The 16,445-nt window shown below is 38.6% G+C and overlaps 1 protein-coding gene and 1 long non-coding RNA gene across 15 annotated transcripts in view; one reads left to right on the top strand and one right to left on the bottom strand.

Moving 5' to 3' along the window:
* ANKS1B (ankyrin repeat and sterile alpha motif domain containing 1B) overlaps positions 1-6,622 on the bottom strand; it is a 1,105,230-nt gene extending 1,098,608 nt beyond the window's left edge. For all 13 annotated transcript variants that reach the window (XM_086712566.1, XM_025926383.2, XM_086712564.1 and 10 more), the window contains exon 1: positions 6,450-6,622. In XM_086712566.1, the coding sequence (XP_086568692.1) occupies positions 6,450-6,583 (134 nt within the window). In that variant the 5' untranslated portion in view covers positions 6,584-6,622. The remainder of the gene's footprint in view (positions 1-6,449) is intronic.
* A 796-nt stretch (positions 6,623-7,418) lies between these two features.
* LOC147578956 (uncharacterized) lies at positions 7,419-15,705 on the top strand. 2 transcript variants are annotated; one of them, XR_015253400.1, is made up of 3 exons: positions 7,419-7,732; positions 13,787-13,981; positions 15,518-15,705. It is a non-coding gene; the product is annotated as an uncharacterized LOC147578956 (long non-coding RNA). The 2 variants fall into 2 exon arrangements; XR_015253399.1 differs by lacking the exon at positions 15,518-15,705 and adding an exon at positions 15,304-15,441.
* Positions 15,706-16,445: the final 740 nt, after the last annotated feature.

Genomic DNA, 16,445 nt, shown 5'->3' with positions numbered 1-16,445 from the left:
ATCTGTGTTACACAAGAAATTTCACTGGATTTTAAACTGGCATTGTGCCTCTGCCTGCCATATGGTGTACCTGACCATGTCATCACATACATGAGAAAGAACTAAAACACAGATGAGTCTTCTGTGCAAATTCCTGCTTTTAAAAATATAAAATATTCTATGATGAAAAACCAAAACTCATCATATTTCAATTAACTAAAGCTATACCACAATTTGTTTAAAATGGAACCAAAGATACACTAAAATGCATTAAATGTTTAAAAACTTCAGGTTCTATAGAATAAAATTAGTCTTTTCTAACCCTTTATTTGAATTATACCTTCCATTTCTAGTTAAATACTCAAGAAGAATGTCCTAAAATAGGCTCCTTGAAAGAATTTTCCAAAACTGCATCAAATACATAATAAATTATTCCAGTATACAACTGAACAAACCACATTGTGTTTACTGTCACCTGAGAGGTTAAATTGCTAAAGTCAATAGAAGCAATGCTGAATATTGTAAGCTTCTGCATTAATGTCAGTCAAGATTTGTTCTACCCTTCCACCAACTGTAAGAAACCACTGAGATACACTACGAATTAGGCAATGTAAGAATGGACAGGGTGAGTAGTAGCCACTGACTGGCTGTCCTAATTCCCTGCTACACATCAGTCTTACTGTTTGGAAGAGGAAGCTGAAAACCTAGCTTAGTAGAGAAAGAGGTCAATACCAAAATTCCTTCTCCTCTCTCCTTACTCCCCATTGTGCAGCTGGCACTGTTCACTCTGGCAGACACAGTTCCCTGAACATAATGGTGCAATCACCGCTTCAAACATCATTACTATCTAAAATAGATAACCCACTTGCAACTTGCCTATTTTTATAGATATAACATTTTCATGCAGTTTAACTGCTCTATTTGTGATTTATTCCATTTAACCAATGCAGTTTCCCCGAAAGTGAGTACCTTTATCAGAGTCCCAATAACCACAATTGCCCAAATAGTTTTGAAAATTACAACACTTTGGAGTTGCCTCTTATCAACTTGTACCCATCACCAAAAACTTCATGAACTGAATCCTAAATCTGAAAAATGTATAACTCTCTGGTTTATATGTCTTTAAGGACTAGACACTATTTCCCCCTACTTCTTACTGATTTACTTTGTCACATGGGAGTCTTGAGAATTCAATTCTTTATGTCCAACAAGAATTTACTAAAAATAGTATATATAGTATGCAAGCCTTTGATTCATTAAGAAAACCAAGTAAATTTAAGGCATTAAACTTTTGTTTTATTAAAATACAAATAATTCTTAATCTTGACTCATTAAGAAAGAAATGATTTAATACACATACTAAATAGGAATTGTTTTTGTTTGCATTAAAAGGTGGCTGTGCCAAAGAGACTTTAAAAGGTTTTGCAGCTGTCTCATGAAAGATGTTAAATAAAATAAAATTTCACATATCATATGGAGGAAGAAAAAGGAGGTGATTCAATTTGAATACTCTGATGAGCTCTAATGAGCTCAGAATTCTTTAGGACAAAAGGGGGTAATGAGAAGTATAAATGAAAACAAACACAAAAAAGAAGTATTTACCTGGGGAAATGTTAATGTCCCTTTCAACTAAGTTTGAAAAAATGGAGGGAGTTATAAAAAGTTCACTTCTATAACAGTTAATGTAAACTTAAATTCTGACAGAATAACTGTAAAACTTGCTTGTTTTAGACCACAAGAGAATTTCCTGTAACGTCTAACAATGCCAAGAATCTGATTCTTCCCAACTTCCATTTTGCTCCTATCATCCCTAGTGAAAATCATTTTCAAACCAGAAAGTATAAACAAATAATGTTAGGGATTATTGAAACTTCAAACAGACAGAGATCATAACAAAGTATATCCAGACCCAGAAGAATTAGGTACAAGGGCATAGAACGAATTTTCATCAGAACTAGGCATCCATCATCCATGGTTCGCTACCATAAACAAGCTATAATAAAGTAGCCTGATTTGGGTGGAATTTATAGACTTAATACTAGAGGTATATCAAAGGAACACCATAAACAGGACACAGCATGACTTCAGAAGGGCAATGGATAAAATACCTCAAAAGATTCTCACAGGTACATCAGAGAGAAGCAGCTGAATGAGAGTTCTATTAAGTGGCTTCAATGTTGGTAGAAATACCATGTATAAGTATTGCTACTTTTAAATTTATAGTAGGCTAAAGAAAGGTTCTTTAGAGACATATCATGGTGTGTGGAATTCCAATTATGGAAAACATGCATATTAAATCTATAGATGATGCAGAGGAAGAAGATAATATGCTGGAAGACAGACTCAAGAGTCAAAAAGATCTACATAGATTATAAATACAGGCTAAAACAAGTAAGATTAAATGTAATAGGAATGATTTAAATTCAATCCACACTTTTACAAGTATGATCGGGGAACCACTGCTTCATAAGTCATTGAAAAAAATACCTGGAAGTTTTGAGTATCTGCTCAATGTGAGCCAATGTCATTATATACCTCAGAAAAACTGACCCTCATTAAGGTAGATCTTAGATCAATAATAAAGAGGTAATAATTTCAATGTTTTTAGTAGTTGCTATTAATGCATGTTTATTTTAGAATACTGGAAAATGTAGAGAGCAAAAAGAAAATAAAGATCATCCACAATTCTACCACTCAAGGATGAATGCAATTTTTTACATTTTGGTGTTTATCATTCTAGACTTTTTCATGTACATTATAAATTTTCACACTTACTTTTTCTTAAAAAAAAATAGGGTCATACCACAAATGCTGTTTTGAAACCTGTTTTTTTTTTTTAATTCAACAGTATATCAGGTCCCAGTATATTCACAATGGTCAACTGATATCTTAGTGCATTTTGTTCATTTCTGCTCACCACCTTTAAGAGTCATTGCAGAACTTGAGAATATGCAAAGAAGGGAAAAAAGAGAATAGTGAAAAGTATGAAAATGTAAGTTCACCTATATTCCACTTCCAAATAATACCAACTGCTAGAAATTACAGGGAGGTCAGGGGTGCCTGGGTGGCTTAGTCAGTTAAGCGTCAAACTTCACTCAGGTCATGAGCTGGTGGTTCGTGAGTTCGAGTCCCTCATCAGGTTCTGTGCTGACAGCTCAAAGCCTGGGAGCCTGTTTCAGATTCTGTGCTCCTTCACTCTGCTCCTTCCCTGCTCATGCTCTGTCTCTATTTCTCTCTCAAAAATAAATAAACACTAAAGAATAAAAATAAAAATAAAAATAAGAAATTACAGCGAGGTGGATATCAACTCAATAAAAGGAGAATGTTTTTAATAATTAGAGCTGTCAAAAAAAAAGGAATGGATCTAGTCATTTAAGAGTTTTATAAGGCTAGAATAACTAACTGGTAAAAGATGTTGCAGGTGATTCCTCTAGGTCAGAGGTTGGATAAAAGGTTCCATTTTATTTATAGATTCTATAATTCTAGTGGAAAATTTACTAAGGAACTTTACTCCATGTCCAATATGAAGCAAATCTTTAGTAATCAAGACCTTAAGAAATAAGGTCAAGTGCTTTAAAGCTGCGTGAGAAATAACAACACTAATGATAAAACATCAATGTGTTAAATGCTTTGCATTCATTTCTTCATATTTCATTTAACTCTTACAACAACTCTATATGATAGCTACTATAACTATTCCCATTTTCTAGAAGAGAACAGTGAGGCTTAGAAAGATTTTTATATTTATTCAAGGTCATTCTTTTGCTGAAAACTGCAGTGTCACCCAAGCATACCTGATTCCCTATCATATATCTACTGCTCACTTGGGAATATGTCATCAAAACCATCTTCAGAAAAGTTCTTAGTGATCCACCAAAGGGCAGTCATGAGGATTTGTTTGTCATTAGGAAAAAAATTAAGGATTTTTAAATCAGATTATGCATAGCAAAAAAAAAAAAGTAGACTATACGTATTTTAAACTCACAAATCAAATAGAATCAATGAATAAGACTTACAATGTGGAAAAGCAAATTTAAATCACAGAACTTCAAATCTTTGCCATTACTAATTAAGTGACCTTGGGCAAGTCCTTATCTTCCTATCTCTAGTTCTTCACCTGTGAACTGAGGCTCAGCCACTTAAGGCTGATATAAGAACTGAACGAAATGATACAAGTAAGCATTTAGCACAGTTATCTGACACTACCTATTACACAACAAATAAAGGCAGGGGGGAGGTAGTGGCAAACCTATTCTGCGGTCATTCCGAAGTATTTTAAAATGTCCAAGCATCATTATATTTGAAGAGGGAGGGGCCACCTTCTCCATCATTATGTAAATAAATTTTTGAACACAATCATTTGTGAAATAAAGTAACAACTAAATTAAATGTGCTTTCTTAGGAATTTCATTTTATGCAAAGGATCACCCAATGCAGTTTCAACCATCATATTCTTCAAAGACATTGTTTTGGTTGTTCATTTAGTATGCGACAGATGCAAGTTTAAGGGTTATTGGTTTTGATTTTGACTTTTACAACTTGGTTCAAACTCATGAGCACGTTTTTTACTTTTGTTTTCTGTGCACATTTTTGTTATAGAGCTCTCACCCCTGACAAAACCAGCAAAAGAGAAAACCTCTTGTTCAAGAAGTTTACCAACATTAAATAGTTGGTATTTTATTCCTAAAATTTGCCACCTCTTCTTTTTTTTAAATGGCACAACAGAGAAAGTATTTAAAAGATGTTTGCCTTTAAGTTCTATCACAAAGATACGCTTTTTAAAATACTATTTATCTTAATAAAATTAACTGAAGTTATCACTGTTCCCAAAGAATTCCTTAGTGTTTGTCCAAAGGAATTGATTATTTAGAAACCTCTTTCAGAATACAGGTTTCTAGCCATAATCATTCTTACAACTAATTCAATCAACTGGTAAACACATTTACTTTACCTGCAACTTTAAAACCGTAACCAGATAAACTGCTTTTGTATAAATAACCCATGACTAGGGGCAGTTATTAGAGCTATAATCTGAAACGTCCACACTGTCTAGTTGTGTTTGAAAGTAAAAATTACTTACGAACAGAGTACACCCAAAGAGTCATCGCTCCTAAGATCAACTAAAAAAATGTCCCATATTCATTCATTGATCTGAAGTGAATTATTATTCCAATAAAATGTCACTATTAAGTATATATGATCATACATGGAGCTTTTTAAAATCCCATCAACTATTTGCCAACTAAATTCATTTCACTCTAATACAAATGTTTTCATTTTCCCTACAGGCCAGTACTATAATTAACTGCATTGTCTGGCCACTACAACATCTAAGAACTTGTGTAAAGAACACAATGTCATCATCCAAAAATCTGTATTAAAGACTTGTCAAGAGTAGCACAAAAGAGTATTTAAAAACCAAAAAAAAAAAAAAAAAATCATTTGGGTTTTTCAAATTTTTACAAGTACAGCTGGGTTGCTTAAGAGATGTTTTAGGGTGAAGCTATGAATGATGATTGATGCCTCCAAAAATATCCAGGGTAAAGTGAATAGCCACAATTTTACAAACTAAAGAGCTTTCCTTGCATTTTATCTAATGAATATTCTTCAGGCTTCTTCCCTCTTATTTAATTCGTCCATCAATTCAACTCTCAAGTTCGCAGTTTCTCAAATATGCAAATCAACCCTATTTCTAAGGTACTGCCTGCTGAATAAAGACCTTGACATTTTTTTTTAAATGTCATCTTAGAAAGAGTCTCCAAGCAATATTAGTCTCACCCGCAACATCTTCATATTAAAAGGCCTCTACTACATTCCATACACACTATCCCAATCCTGACCTGGCATCCTTGGTCCTAAAAACCAAGTTGCACTGAGCTAAGTCCAGGTAAGTGGAAGTACGGCTGGGGCTGCTAACCTGCCTCATCAAGTTTTACACACACCCTGTACAGATGACATCTCATCAGAAGGTTCGCTTGCTTCATTTTGTGGGATCACAACCCACAGCACAGCAAATGCCTTCTGCAAGAGAAGGTAGCAGCAACTAAAGGCCGTGGCTTTTTGCAGGGTAAGTGAATGCACGCAATAGCTTATCTACCAATTTCATGCAAATAGACAAAAAAGGCTGGGTTCGACACTGAAAATACATAATAAATGTTGATGGAAAGCGAGTGGAACACCGATTTTCTTCCAGCAACACTAGTACATGTACAAGTTCTGCACCACAGTTCAGAGAAAAGTAGCTACTGACGCATTGATGGAAGGCTATTTTCAAATTACTCAAAGAATCTAAGGCATCAATCTGACTGGGAACCTCGTGCCTCCTCTCCACACACACAGTCTGTTTTCCTGCCTAATTTAAGAATGAATCGCTGGCAGCCACCAGGTGCACTAACCATGAAGAGGAGGACGTATCTATCACAATGCAAAAAAACGAGGTATGCAATCCCAGAACTGGTTCCCGTCCTTACCTTAGCAGATTAGAAAGGGGCAGGGGTCCGGATCCACCGCCCAGGATCCCTCCTTTCCTGCCAGACAGGAGTTTCTCCACCAGAGCCACATTTCCAGTGCGGGCAGCTTCCAGCAGCTCCTGGTCCTTCCCCATAGTCTTCCACCGGCTCCCTCACAGAGTCCTTTCCCCCCACCCCGGGTCCTCCTCCCCGCCCACCCCCACTCCCCAAAATCCAGGGCCCTCCCCGCCCCACCCTAAAATAATGCAAGAGCTTCAGCAAGAAGAGATTCCTGCAGCCCCAAGCCGGGAACACCACTCTCTCCTCCTCTTCGGGGCGCAGCTTTTACAATGGGGATCAGACCATGTCTAGGAAGAGGGGCTGGCCGAGCGGGGAGCCGCGACGCGCCCCCACAGCCACTCCCCTGAATTCCTGAAGCCTCGTTCCCGCGGGTGGGGCGTGAGAGGGTGCTTTTGAGGAGCGCGAGGAGGATGCTGAGGACTGAGGAGGTCGCAGGAAGAGGAGGCGGAGACAGTCCTCGCGGGAGCCCGAGCGCAGCGAACAACCGCGTCGGCGGCCCGCGCACCCTCACGCCGCGGCCCGGGCTCTGATCAGCTTCCGCGCCCCGCGGGCTCGGCGGTTAGGTGGCGGCGTCCGCGGCCCGCGGCGGAGAGGAGCGCGCGGCTGCGGCCCCGGCGGCCGTGGTCCGCGCCGAGGCAGGGCGGTGCGGACGAGCCGCGGCGGGCGCGTGCCGAGGGCGGCGGCGGCGGCGCAGGGGCTGAGGCAGGGCGGGAAGGAGGGCGCCCCGGTCCGCCGCCGGCGGCTCTGAGGCCTGGCGCGCGTGGTGGCCGGCGCGCGGGGGGGCGTGTGCGCGCGTGCAGGTGCGGCCTGAGGGTCTGTCCCGAGTTGGGCGGGGGGCGGGGGGCGAGGGGCGGGGGAGGGGGCCGGCCCGGTGTGGGGGCGGGGCGCCGGGATGATATTATCTTCGTTTTTGTGGGCGGGGACCCTCCCTCTTCCCTTCTCCCTCCTCCCTCCTCCAGTCTCCTTGGGAGAGGTTTAACCGTGTGAGGACTGGAGTTCTCCCTGCCGCCTCGACTCCTCGTCAGCTGGGCCGGCGCGGGCGCCACGCCTGGGGTCAGGCACGAAGCTTGGAAAATCCTCCATGACCGAGATGAGGAAAAGCTGGTGTTGCCGGGAAGGGGCCCTTCGCCAGTCGCTTTTGTCGGTGCCGGCACAACTTGACCTGCGTTTCGCCCTTCCATTTACCTCCACGAGACGAAGGAGATCTGCCCTTGGTTAGAAAGGTTTGTTTTATTCCTAGTTTCTGTGGCACTGGCCACGTACAGTTTGTGACGGTTCCAGTTTCTCTAGTCTTTAATCAGCCCTATATTTCGGCTGGGCTTTGGAGATCTACTGACGTCTAAAAATACCAGGGAAGAGGCTCTAATTGAGAATTTCTCCACGTGCATACTGGGAAAAATATAAATGGGCATGGATTAGAGACCCACTTTTAATGTGCATATATACATCAGCAACTCTCATTGTACATGTTTGGCTTGATTTTCTTCGATTCAATCCTTGCCCGTGGTGGAGAATAGGAGTTTGTTTTCTTTTGAAACTTCCCGTGACACCTTGGGCTTAGCCTTGCCCTTGGAATTGTGGATAAATGTTAACTTGTTGATAATCGGTTGCGAGAAAAGGGTCTTAACAGGCACTTTCCTCACGACAACCCAGTGATCTGTATTATTACTACAGTATATCCATTTTGGAAATGAGGAAATAGTGGCTCAAAGGGTTAAATTTCTCAAGATGCCGCACACAGGAAGTGGCAAACAAAATTGGACCCCAGAACTGAGCCCCTGTAGAGCCCATGCTCCCCTCAGTACACCTGACTGCCCCCGTGGGCTGACAGTAATTATCACAGACACTGATGAGCAGTCACTATGAACCAGGCACTGTGCCACATGCCTTCCATATGTTATTTCCATCTTCATAACAATTCCATGAGACAGGTTCCATTTTTATCCTTATACTATAGATGAGCAAACTGATTAGCCCAATATCATGCAGCTAGAAAATAACTGAACCAAGACTCAAATCCAGAGCTGCCTGCTATAGGCAGAGATTTTACATAAATAACGGGGGGGAAACTTACAGCACATTCAGAGATAAATAACAGAAATGTTTTTTTTTTCAATTTTTTATGGAATTCAATATTCTGAGATTTCATTTGAATGGTTCAAAGTAGGGAGGATGGGCTAAATGGGTAAGGGGCATTAAGGAATCTTCTCCTGAAATCATTGTTGCACTATATGCTAACTTGGATGTAAATTTAAAAAATAAATTAAATTTTAAAATAAATAAATAATAAAAAAATAAAAATGAATGGTTCAAAGTATTAGGTAGATTAAGGATTTTCGTGGGAGGTTTACTGAAGGAAATAGATTTTGATCTAGCATGGCTTTCTGTTTTCGTTTTAGAATCTGTTTTCATGATAAGACGATACTGTATATGCTAATAGTATCTCTCACATAATGAGACTAGCAGACCAGTTAAAGAAACAAAGTAAGGAGCTATCGAATTCATTTTGAAAATGGCATAGGGAAACTCTCTCTTCACATCTTTCCCAGAATATACCATAAGTAGTCAACTGGTCAGAGCTTAAAAATCACCCTGTTTTCAAAACAAAAACAAAAAAAAAAAAATCACCCTGTTTTCACAAGTAACATTTAATCATGGCTGACCTAGACATCAGGAGGCTCCTGAGTTATTATCACGAACCAATCCCAGATAATAATTACTGATTACTAATGGGAAAGCCATTAGTAATGATTAACTCTAAGAATCAGTCCCACAGTTCCAGGCACTCAAAGCTAATTTTGCAACTCTGAATGGCTTGTTTTTAGTTACATAATAGCTTCTTGTCAAAGAGGACAGAGGTTTTGGATGCATGGAAACTGATGTGCAAATTAAAAGTGAAAACATTTCTTCCAAAAATCTGAGGAGATAAAAACAAACAAACAAACAAACAAACATACTTTTTAAATAACAAGACTGCATCAAGGTGTTTTGCATCTGTGTAAAGTGGAAAAAGCCAGAAATCTTGAAGACCAATTGGACAGGCTAGATCTCAATTTGCATATATGTAAAATTGAGAAGCTATATCTGATAGTCAACACTGGCCTTTACAGACCTAACATTCTATGCATGTGATGATATATGGCCTTAGTCCATTAAGCTACATGCATAATTGAAAGCTAGAAATCAAGTATGGGGATAGATTTGAGATCAATTTCTATTCTGTTTTTAATTACAAAAATGAAAATATACTGTCTATTCTCCAGCTTTTTTTAATTGAATCTTTTTTTCATAAAAATCTATCTTTTCTATTCTCAATGGACTGTATTAACAATAGTAGTAAATGCATATTATGCACCAGGAATGATACTAAACTTTTTCTCATTTTATATATATGATATATATGACTTATCATACTGTGTGTGTGCATATATAAATATATATGTTTTATAAATATATATTTTTATATATAGTATGTGTGTATATACAAATATAAATATATGTTTTATAAATATATATGTGTTTTATAAATATATATATAGTATATATGTCTTTGTGTATATATATTATTGTATATATGTTTAATACACATGCACACATACCAGTCAAGATTAAATGAGACAAAGTAAAGAGTCTAGTATCATTCCTGGTACATGATAACATAATATGCATTATATTTCCTAGAGGTACATGATATGTATTCCAGGAGGTAGGTAATATAATTCCTGCAGAACCTCTGAATCCCTTATTCTAAATTCTAATATACACAGATCTAATTCTAGATACTTTTTTGGCAAGCTGAGAGTCACTGCTCCAATATACATACTGCAAGTCACTTCTATTGAGACTGATTAATAAAAGAAGGGGCTAGGGGGTTGAAACTAGAAAGAGGAGGTAAAGCAAAAGACAAAGCATATGTAGTGTTTGTACACACACACACACACACACACACACACACACACAAAGACTTTGGAAATATAAAATAGTAAAGGAACATGAATCCAGATCAGTCTTAGAACTATATGCCAAGGTCTGTTTATAGTGACAAAGAGGAAAAGATGATGTCCTTATAACATAAAGCTTACTGAGCTAAGATAGGGTAACCCTGTGATTTAAGGGAGCAGGTTCAGAAAATACCTACTTTCTCCATCTTGAGCTCTGAAGTTACTCTGCATATCTGGGTCTATTATGATGGGCTGTGGGACAGAAGTCAACAAATTGCAGGTTACAGACCATGAAGATAGATACTAGACATCTGAACAAAAGCCAGTTTCTTGCATACTACATTCCATTTAAGTTTGTCTCCTATGCCTACCTAACACAAATTGCCGCTTATCATCTTCCTGAGGAAAACCAAACAGCAACATATCATGATGTTTGCAGTCATTCTAAATTTACGGCCGTAAGTGTTGAAACCCGTGGAATGTCAACCACCCACTTTCTACTGGGTCAATTAGGATCTAATATTCCACAAAGTACAGGGATCGCTACTAAAACGAAACTGAAAATGAGAGTAAGAATTAGTTCTCTGTAAATGTGCACCCTCAGATTTGTGGAGAAAGTTAGACTGCAAATATGATTTCATATACCCAAACAAAATAAAGGCTGTCTCACAAATGGAGTCAGAGAACTGGAGAGAACGTTAGGATTCCAGACTGACTTTGGAAAACATGCTGAGATAGATTCTGATCCAAGTATGCTTACCATCTTGGGGTAGGAAGCAGAGGAAAGCCCACTGCTCTTTAGTGATCCATGAGACAAGCATGGCAAGAGGGGGAAAAAAAACCCACAATTGAACTTGGATCTTGTTTTGAAAGCACAGTAGCCCCAGCCACTGGTAAAGGAGTTCCAATGGATACAAGTAGGGAAGGAGATCAAAGATGATCACTGTAATATAACTCCTTCTTGGAAAAATGAGCAGAAGTTTCTTCCCCTTTAGGGAAATTTGATGAGGAATTTCCCTCCTCTCTCAGAGCCACCATGCCTGTGTGCTACTACCTTTGAAAACCTGTGTTACCCAAGAGTGACCCAGCACATAGCCCACTGAAAAATGTAGTCTTGTCTCTACTTCAAACTAGTTATCTCACAGAGAGGAGCTCTCTGAAACTCCAATAAATTTTCAGCATCTCTTTTTATTTTCCTCTGAGGAAAATAACTAGCATTCTAATAAACTCATTATACAGTCTCTCAGAGGGGTGGCTAAGAAGACACAAGAACACAGCATCCGCTTTTGGCATCTTAACTCATCTTCCCCAAAGGCTAATCCCAATGTATCTCCTGATACCCCACCCTCTACTTCCATCTTTCTCCTACAGCAGGGGTTGCAAACTTTTTCTGTAAAGGGCCAAATAACATTTTCAGCTTTGTGGACCACACAGTCTCTATCACACTACTCAATTCTGCTGTTGTAGCATGAAAGTAACCATAGGTAATATTCAAACCGATGAGTGTGGCTGTGATTCAATAAAACTTTATTTATGGATGCCTAAGTTTGAATTTTGTATAATTCTCGTGTCACAAAATACTCTTGATTTTTTTCAACTATTTAAAAATGTAAAAACTATTCTTAGTTTACTGGCCACACAGGCTGCGGGCAGGATTTGGCCACGAGCCATAAGCCTACAGATTTAAGAATGACTTATTCTAAAACCCCTTCGAAGGCTACTGTTCCTTTGCTTGGCCTGATTCTTTAGAGGTGGGCAGGGAGACTAAAGGCTAGAATCAAATTGTTCCCTCTAAGGCACCCAATTATTCCCAGCCTGGGCAGGCTGTGGAACCCTCCCCATTAGCAAATCCTCTCTGAGTCTCTCATATCTCAAGAAAAGCCCATTCTCAGAATCTCTAAAATGATAAATTTACTAAACCTTTTTTTTCTTCTCATTCCATGGGTGTGCCCTTATTTGCCAGGATCACAGCAAATAGCTCACAGGAGCACCACTCTCCTGCCAGTTGAAACAGCCTATGAGGAGAGGGTTGATGCTGTTATCTCTGACCTCTGATAAGGACCCAGACCTCTTAGGAGGGGGAACCAGCTGGTTGGTGCTGGTGTGTCTGAAGGAAAGCAAAATGTTCTGCATATTAGAAAACCTGCAAACTGGATTCAGCTGCTGCTTCTGGAGCAAACTCACTACCAGGTTGAAAAAGGGAAGCTGGAAGAAGTGCACTCTCCCTCTGGCGCCCTCTATCGGTAGATCCTAACGGAAAACCGGGGGCAAAGTAGTAATGTGGTTTGCAGAACATCAAAAGAATACATGAAAATGAGTTTAAAATTAATAGACAATAGCAAAATAAGTGGCATAACTGCCCCCTTGAAAATTAGGTTAAACTAATTCCATCTCTTCCTCCATCATCACTAATTTCACAGCCAATGGCTGTCCACAACTTCAAAGAATTACTGATATCCTATCCTCACTCCTTAGACTCCTGGTCCACTCCTGTCCACTCCTAAATTTTATGGACCATTTGGATTCTACTCCCTGCTCTACTCTAGTGGAGAACTCTACGCATTATTAGGCTGGATGAAAAAACTAACCATTTTCTTTGAAAATTTTGAAGAGTGACACATTGTTTCTTACAGAATTTCACCAGCCACCTGCTACACCTTTTATTCATCTCTTCAATCAGCTGTCTTTGTTACAGTCTGCTACTGTTTCAAGTTTAAAGGCTCCTGAGTCCAGAAGTTGACTCTCCTTGCCAACAGTGTCCCCCCAAGAATTAGAGTCCAGTAGTAGCCCAATACATTCCAACTGTTTTCCAAGGGGAAACTTCCTCCCTTAATTTTGATGAATAATATTTTCATTATTTCATTACATTTACAACAAGGAACCTACAGGCATCTCCTTGAAACTTTAGAAGAAGGTTTACTAACAGTATTTGTGTGAATGTGGAATGGACAGCAAATGGAAATTAATAATACAGTCTCCATATAACATTTTGTCAGGAAACATTTTGTCAGGCAATCTCAGGGATTGCCATTTTAAATTTCATTCTATTAGAGTCATATCGATGATGTGTAATCAATGCTGTTTATATAAAAATAACTATCAGAAAGCCATTATAGACACTTTTTCTCCAAATGATGCAAATGGAAAACTATTTCAGAATCTCATTTTTATTAGTCATTAGTTGCTGGTAGAATGAAACAGATGGAGGATATATTGTTAAAATGGAATGATTACATTAAATAACGTCATTTGTATGCATTTTTACATTCCTCTACAAAACAAAAGGAATCATGATTTCATCAGATGATTTTTTTTTTTTTTTTTTTTTTTTTTTAGTTATTTCGAGAGAGAGTACAAGCAAGAGAGGGGCAGAGAGAGAAGGAGAGAAAGAGAATTCCAAGCAGACTCCACACTTCCAGCACAGAGCTTGACACAGGGCTCAATTCACAAACTGAGATCATGTCCTTAGCCAAAATCAAGTCAGACACTTAACCAACTGAGCCACCCAGATGCCCCAGATGATTTTTTCAAGTCAGTTCAATTTTTTCCTACTTCTCCAATGTTTGATATAAGGACAGTCTACCTTATAATTAAAATAAGAATAAAAATGGCAAGAGGGCAGAAAAGAAGCAGTGGACTTAATGCTCATTAATTTCTACTGGTTTATAACTAAACATTTACTGTGCTATTTTTCTCAACATTTATTTAGCTGTGTGGTGAGGGTGGGGGAATGTTGAGATGAAGGAGGGAGTGGTGGTGGTTGGGAGATGTATGATTTGGTTTTACCAGTGGAACTTTTGTTGAATACATCAAATCATGGCCATTTTGGGTTGTTATTCTGCTGCTCACACTTATGAGACAATCAGAGCTATGGAAAACCATGGAAAGGTAGTCAGAGACTTAAGAAATAATTCCAAGGAATTGAGTTAAGAAATTAAATAACGTGTTGATCCCCATTAAGAAATACTATAGATAGGAATAAAACACTTAAAAAGAATACTATTGATATTGTAGTAACAATTTATTGGATTTAAGAAATTCAACATGAAACTTCTTGTCAGGTAATTCTGAATAACTAATTCTAATACTAAGGGAGGAGGTTTATATGGAGACCATGTTCTGGGATTATTTTAAATTTAAAAAAAACTGTACATAACATGATTGAGTTGGTATTGCCATCATCACCTCAAAAATTCCCATTGATTTATAAACCTTATACAGAAAATAATGCCTTCTATTTGGTTAGAAGTAAAATTGGATGCAGAACAAATAATTGAAAAACACTGCAAAAATATTCAAAAGAATCCGTTCATTTGGGTGAATGGGTCAGCATATGGTAAATGTGTTTCAGTTTTATACTACTTTTTGTAGGAGAAAACCCCAATTCATTCTTAAAACAAGAGCTTCATAAAATTATCTTAAACTGTGACAAAATATTTATAGAAATAACGGAAAAAGTTGATCACAAATCTAAGTATTAGAAAATAAATTTTTATATCCAGAGTAACTTTTTTCTTCAGCTAAGACATCAGAAGAGATGATTTATTATACACATGTTACATTCAACCATAAATGACAACAGAATTTGTCCTGAAAGTCACAGTTCCAGGGCAAAGGACCAAAAGAGACTGTTTTGGTATGAGCAAGATGGGTCTCTCAAAGGTGGTCATTGCAATAAGATGGCAATGGATGTTCTAGATCCATTGAATCAAACTCTAGAAAGTAGACTTGCAGTCCAGCTATTTTTACCAATGTCCCTGGCCTCTGGCATTCTTTAATTCTGCTCCTGTGGCTTCCATGGGTTCACAAGCAAGAGGTTTACTTGGACCTCTGCCTCATCTTTCTTCTTTTAGGCTTCAGCCTGTGCATTTGCTCCTTCCTCCACTTGGCTCTTGTGGCATGGAAGTTTCCAAGAAGATGGCACTATGGCCAAGAGCTATATCCAAAGTATTTTAAATATCTTCATAAATTAAAGTACAATTATAGGTGTGGTATTTTTGTACTGTCACATTACAAAGCTGGAACTAAGTTTCCTAAATTTCTCTTCTCTTTATGGCACCATTTTAGGAGTGGCCACAAATGACATCTGCATGATATTTGGAAGACAGAGGCAAAATAGTATACACTGAAGGGTTGTATAGGGTAGCCATGAACTGTTTAATTGCAAACTCTTTGTCATTGATATGCTGTCTCACCTCGCTGGTATACGGCAGCAGCCAAGACTCTTCCTTCAGTAACTCTTTCATTATCTCTTATTTCAAATTCCGTGAGTGCTGGGCCAGGCTCATGTGTAGTTCCATTATGAAGGGTGCCCGATCCTTCTGTAGGCCACCCACGTCATTGACATTAGAGAAAGTGAGAGACAGATGCAAGTTCCTGTCTGTCTTCATGGGTTCCATTTGTCTGTGGGTTCCAGTGTCCTTGCTCTCTCTCTTCCTTCCCAGTTAGACTTTTTCCCTGCTACTGGCCCTACTGACTTACAATAACTTTGGACAACAGCCTTACCTAAACTTCTTTACCAGCTCCCCAAATCAGATAAGGTAAATTTCTGTTTTATTCCATATCACTAATATTTCTACTTCTCTGATGAAACTCTAATTGATTAATAAATTAGTATTGGACATATCCAGGAGACTAGAGCCTTAAGAGTGGATTCCCTGCATTGGTTTACTCTGAATTGATTGTATGATCTGATTAGGTATAAAGGCATTAATGACCTTGTTGCCAGTGGTAAAGTGGACACTGGTAGGATATGGTAAGAGAAACCCCCTTTAGGTGATCATTCTATGGGAAATAGCAGCTAAAACTTCTTGAAAGTTTTATATGTGCCAGATATTTTACATGGATTTTCTCATTCAGTCCTCACAAGTTCTTGAGGTATATGCATCTAACATGACATCTAAAAAATGCAGGCTTTTTTCCCCTCGCATAACATCTGCCAGGAGGGAACTGTAGGAACATTGCATTCAGTATTCTAACCTTCGGCAACCAGTAG

This window comes from Puma concolor, chromosome B4 (assembly GCF_028749965.1).
Source record: "Puma concolor isolate L17-30 chromosome B4, mPumCon1.1.hap2, whole genome shotgun sequence".
NCBI classification, from domain to species: domain Eukaryota; kingdom Metazoa; phylum Chordata; class Mammalia; order Carnivora; family Felidae; genus Puma; species Puma concolor.
The sequence above is the reverse complement of the archived record's forward strand: the minus strand, read 5'-3'. Positions and strand labels throughout refer to the sequence as shown.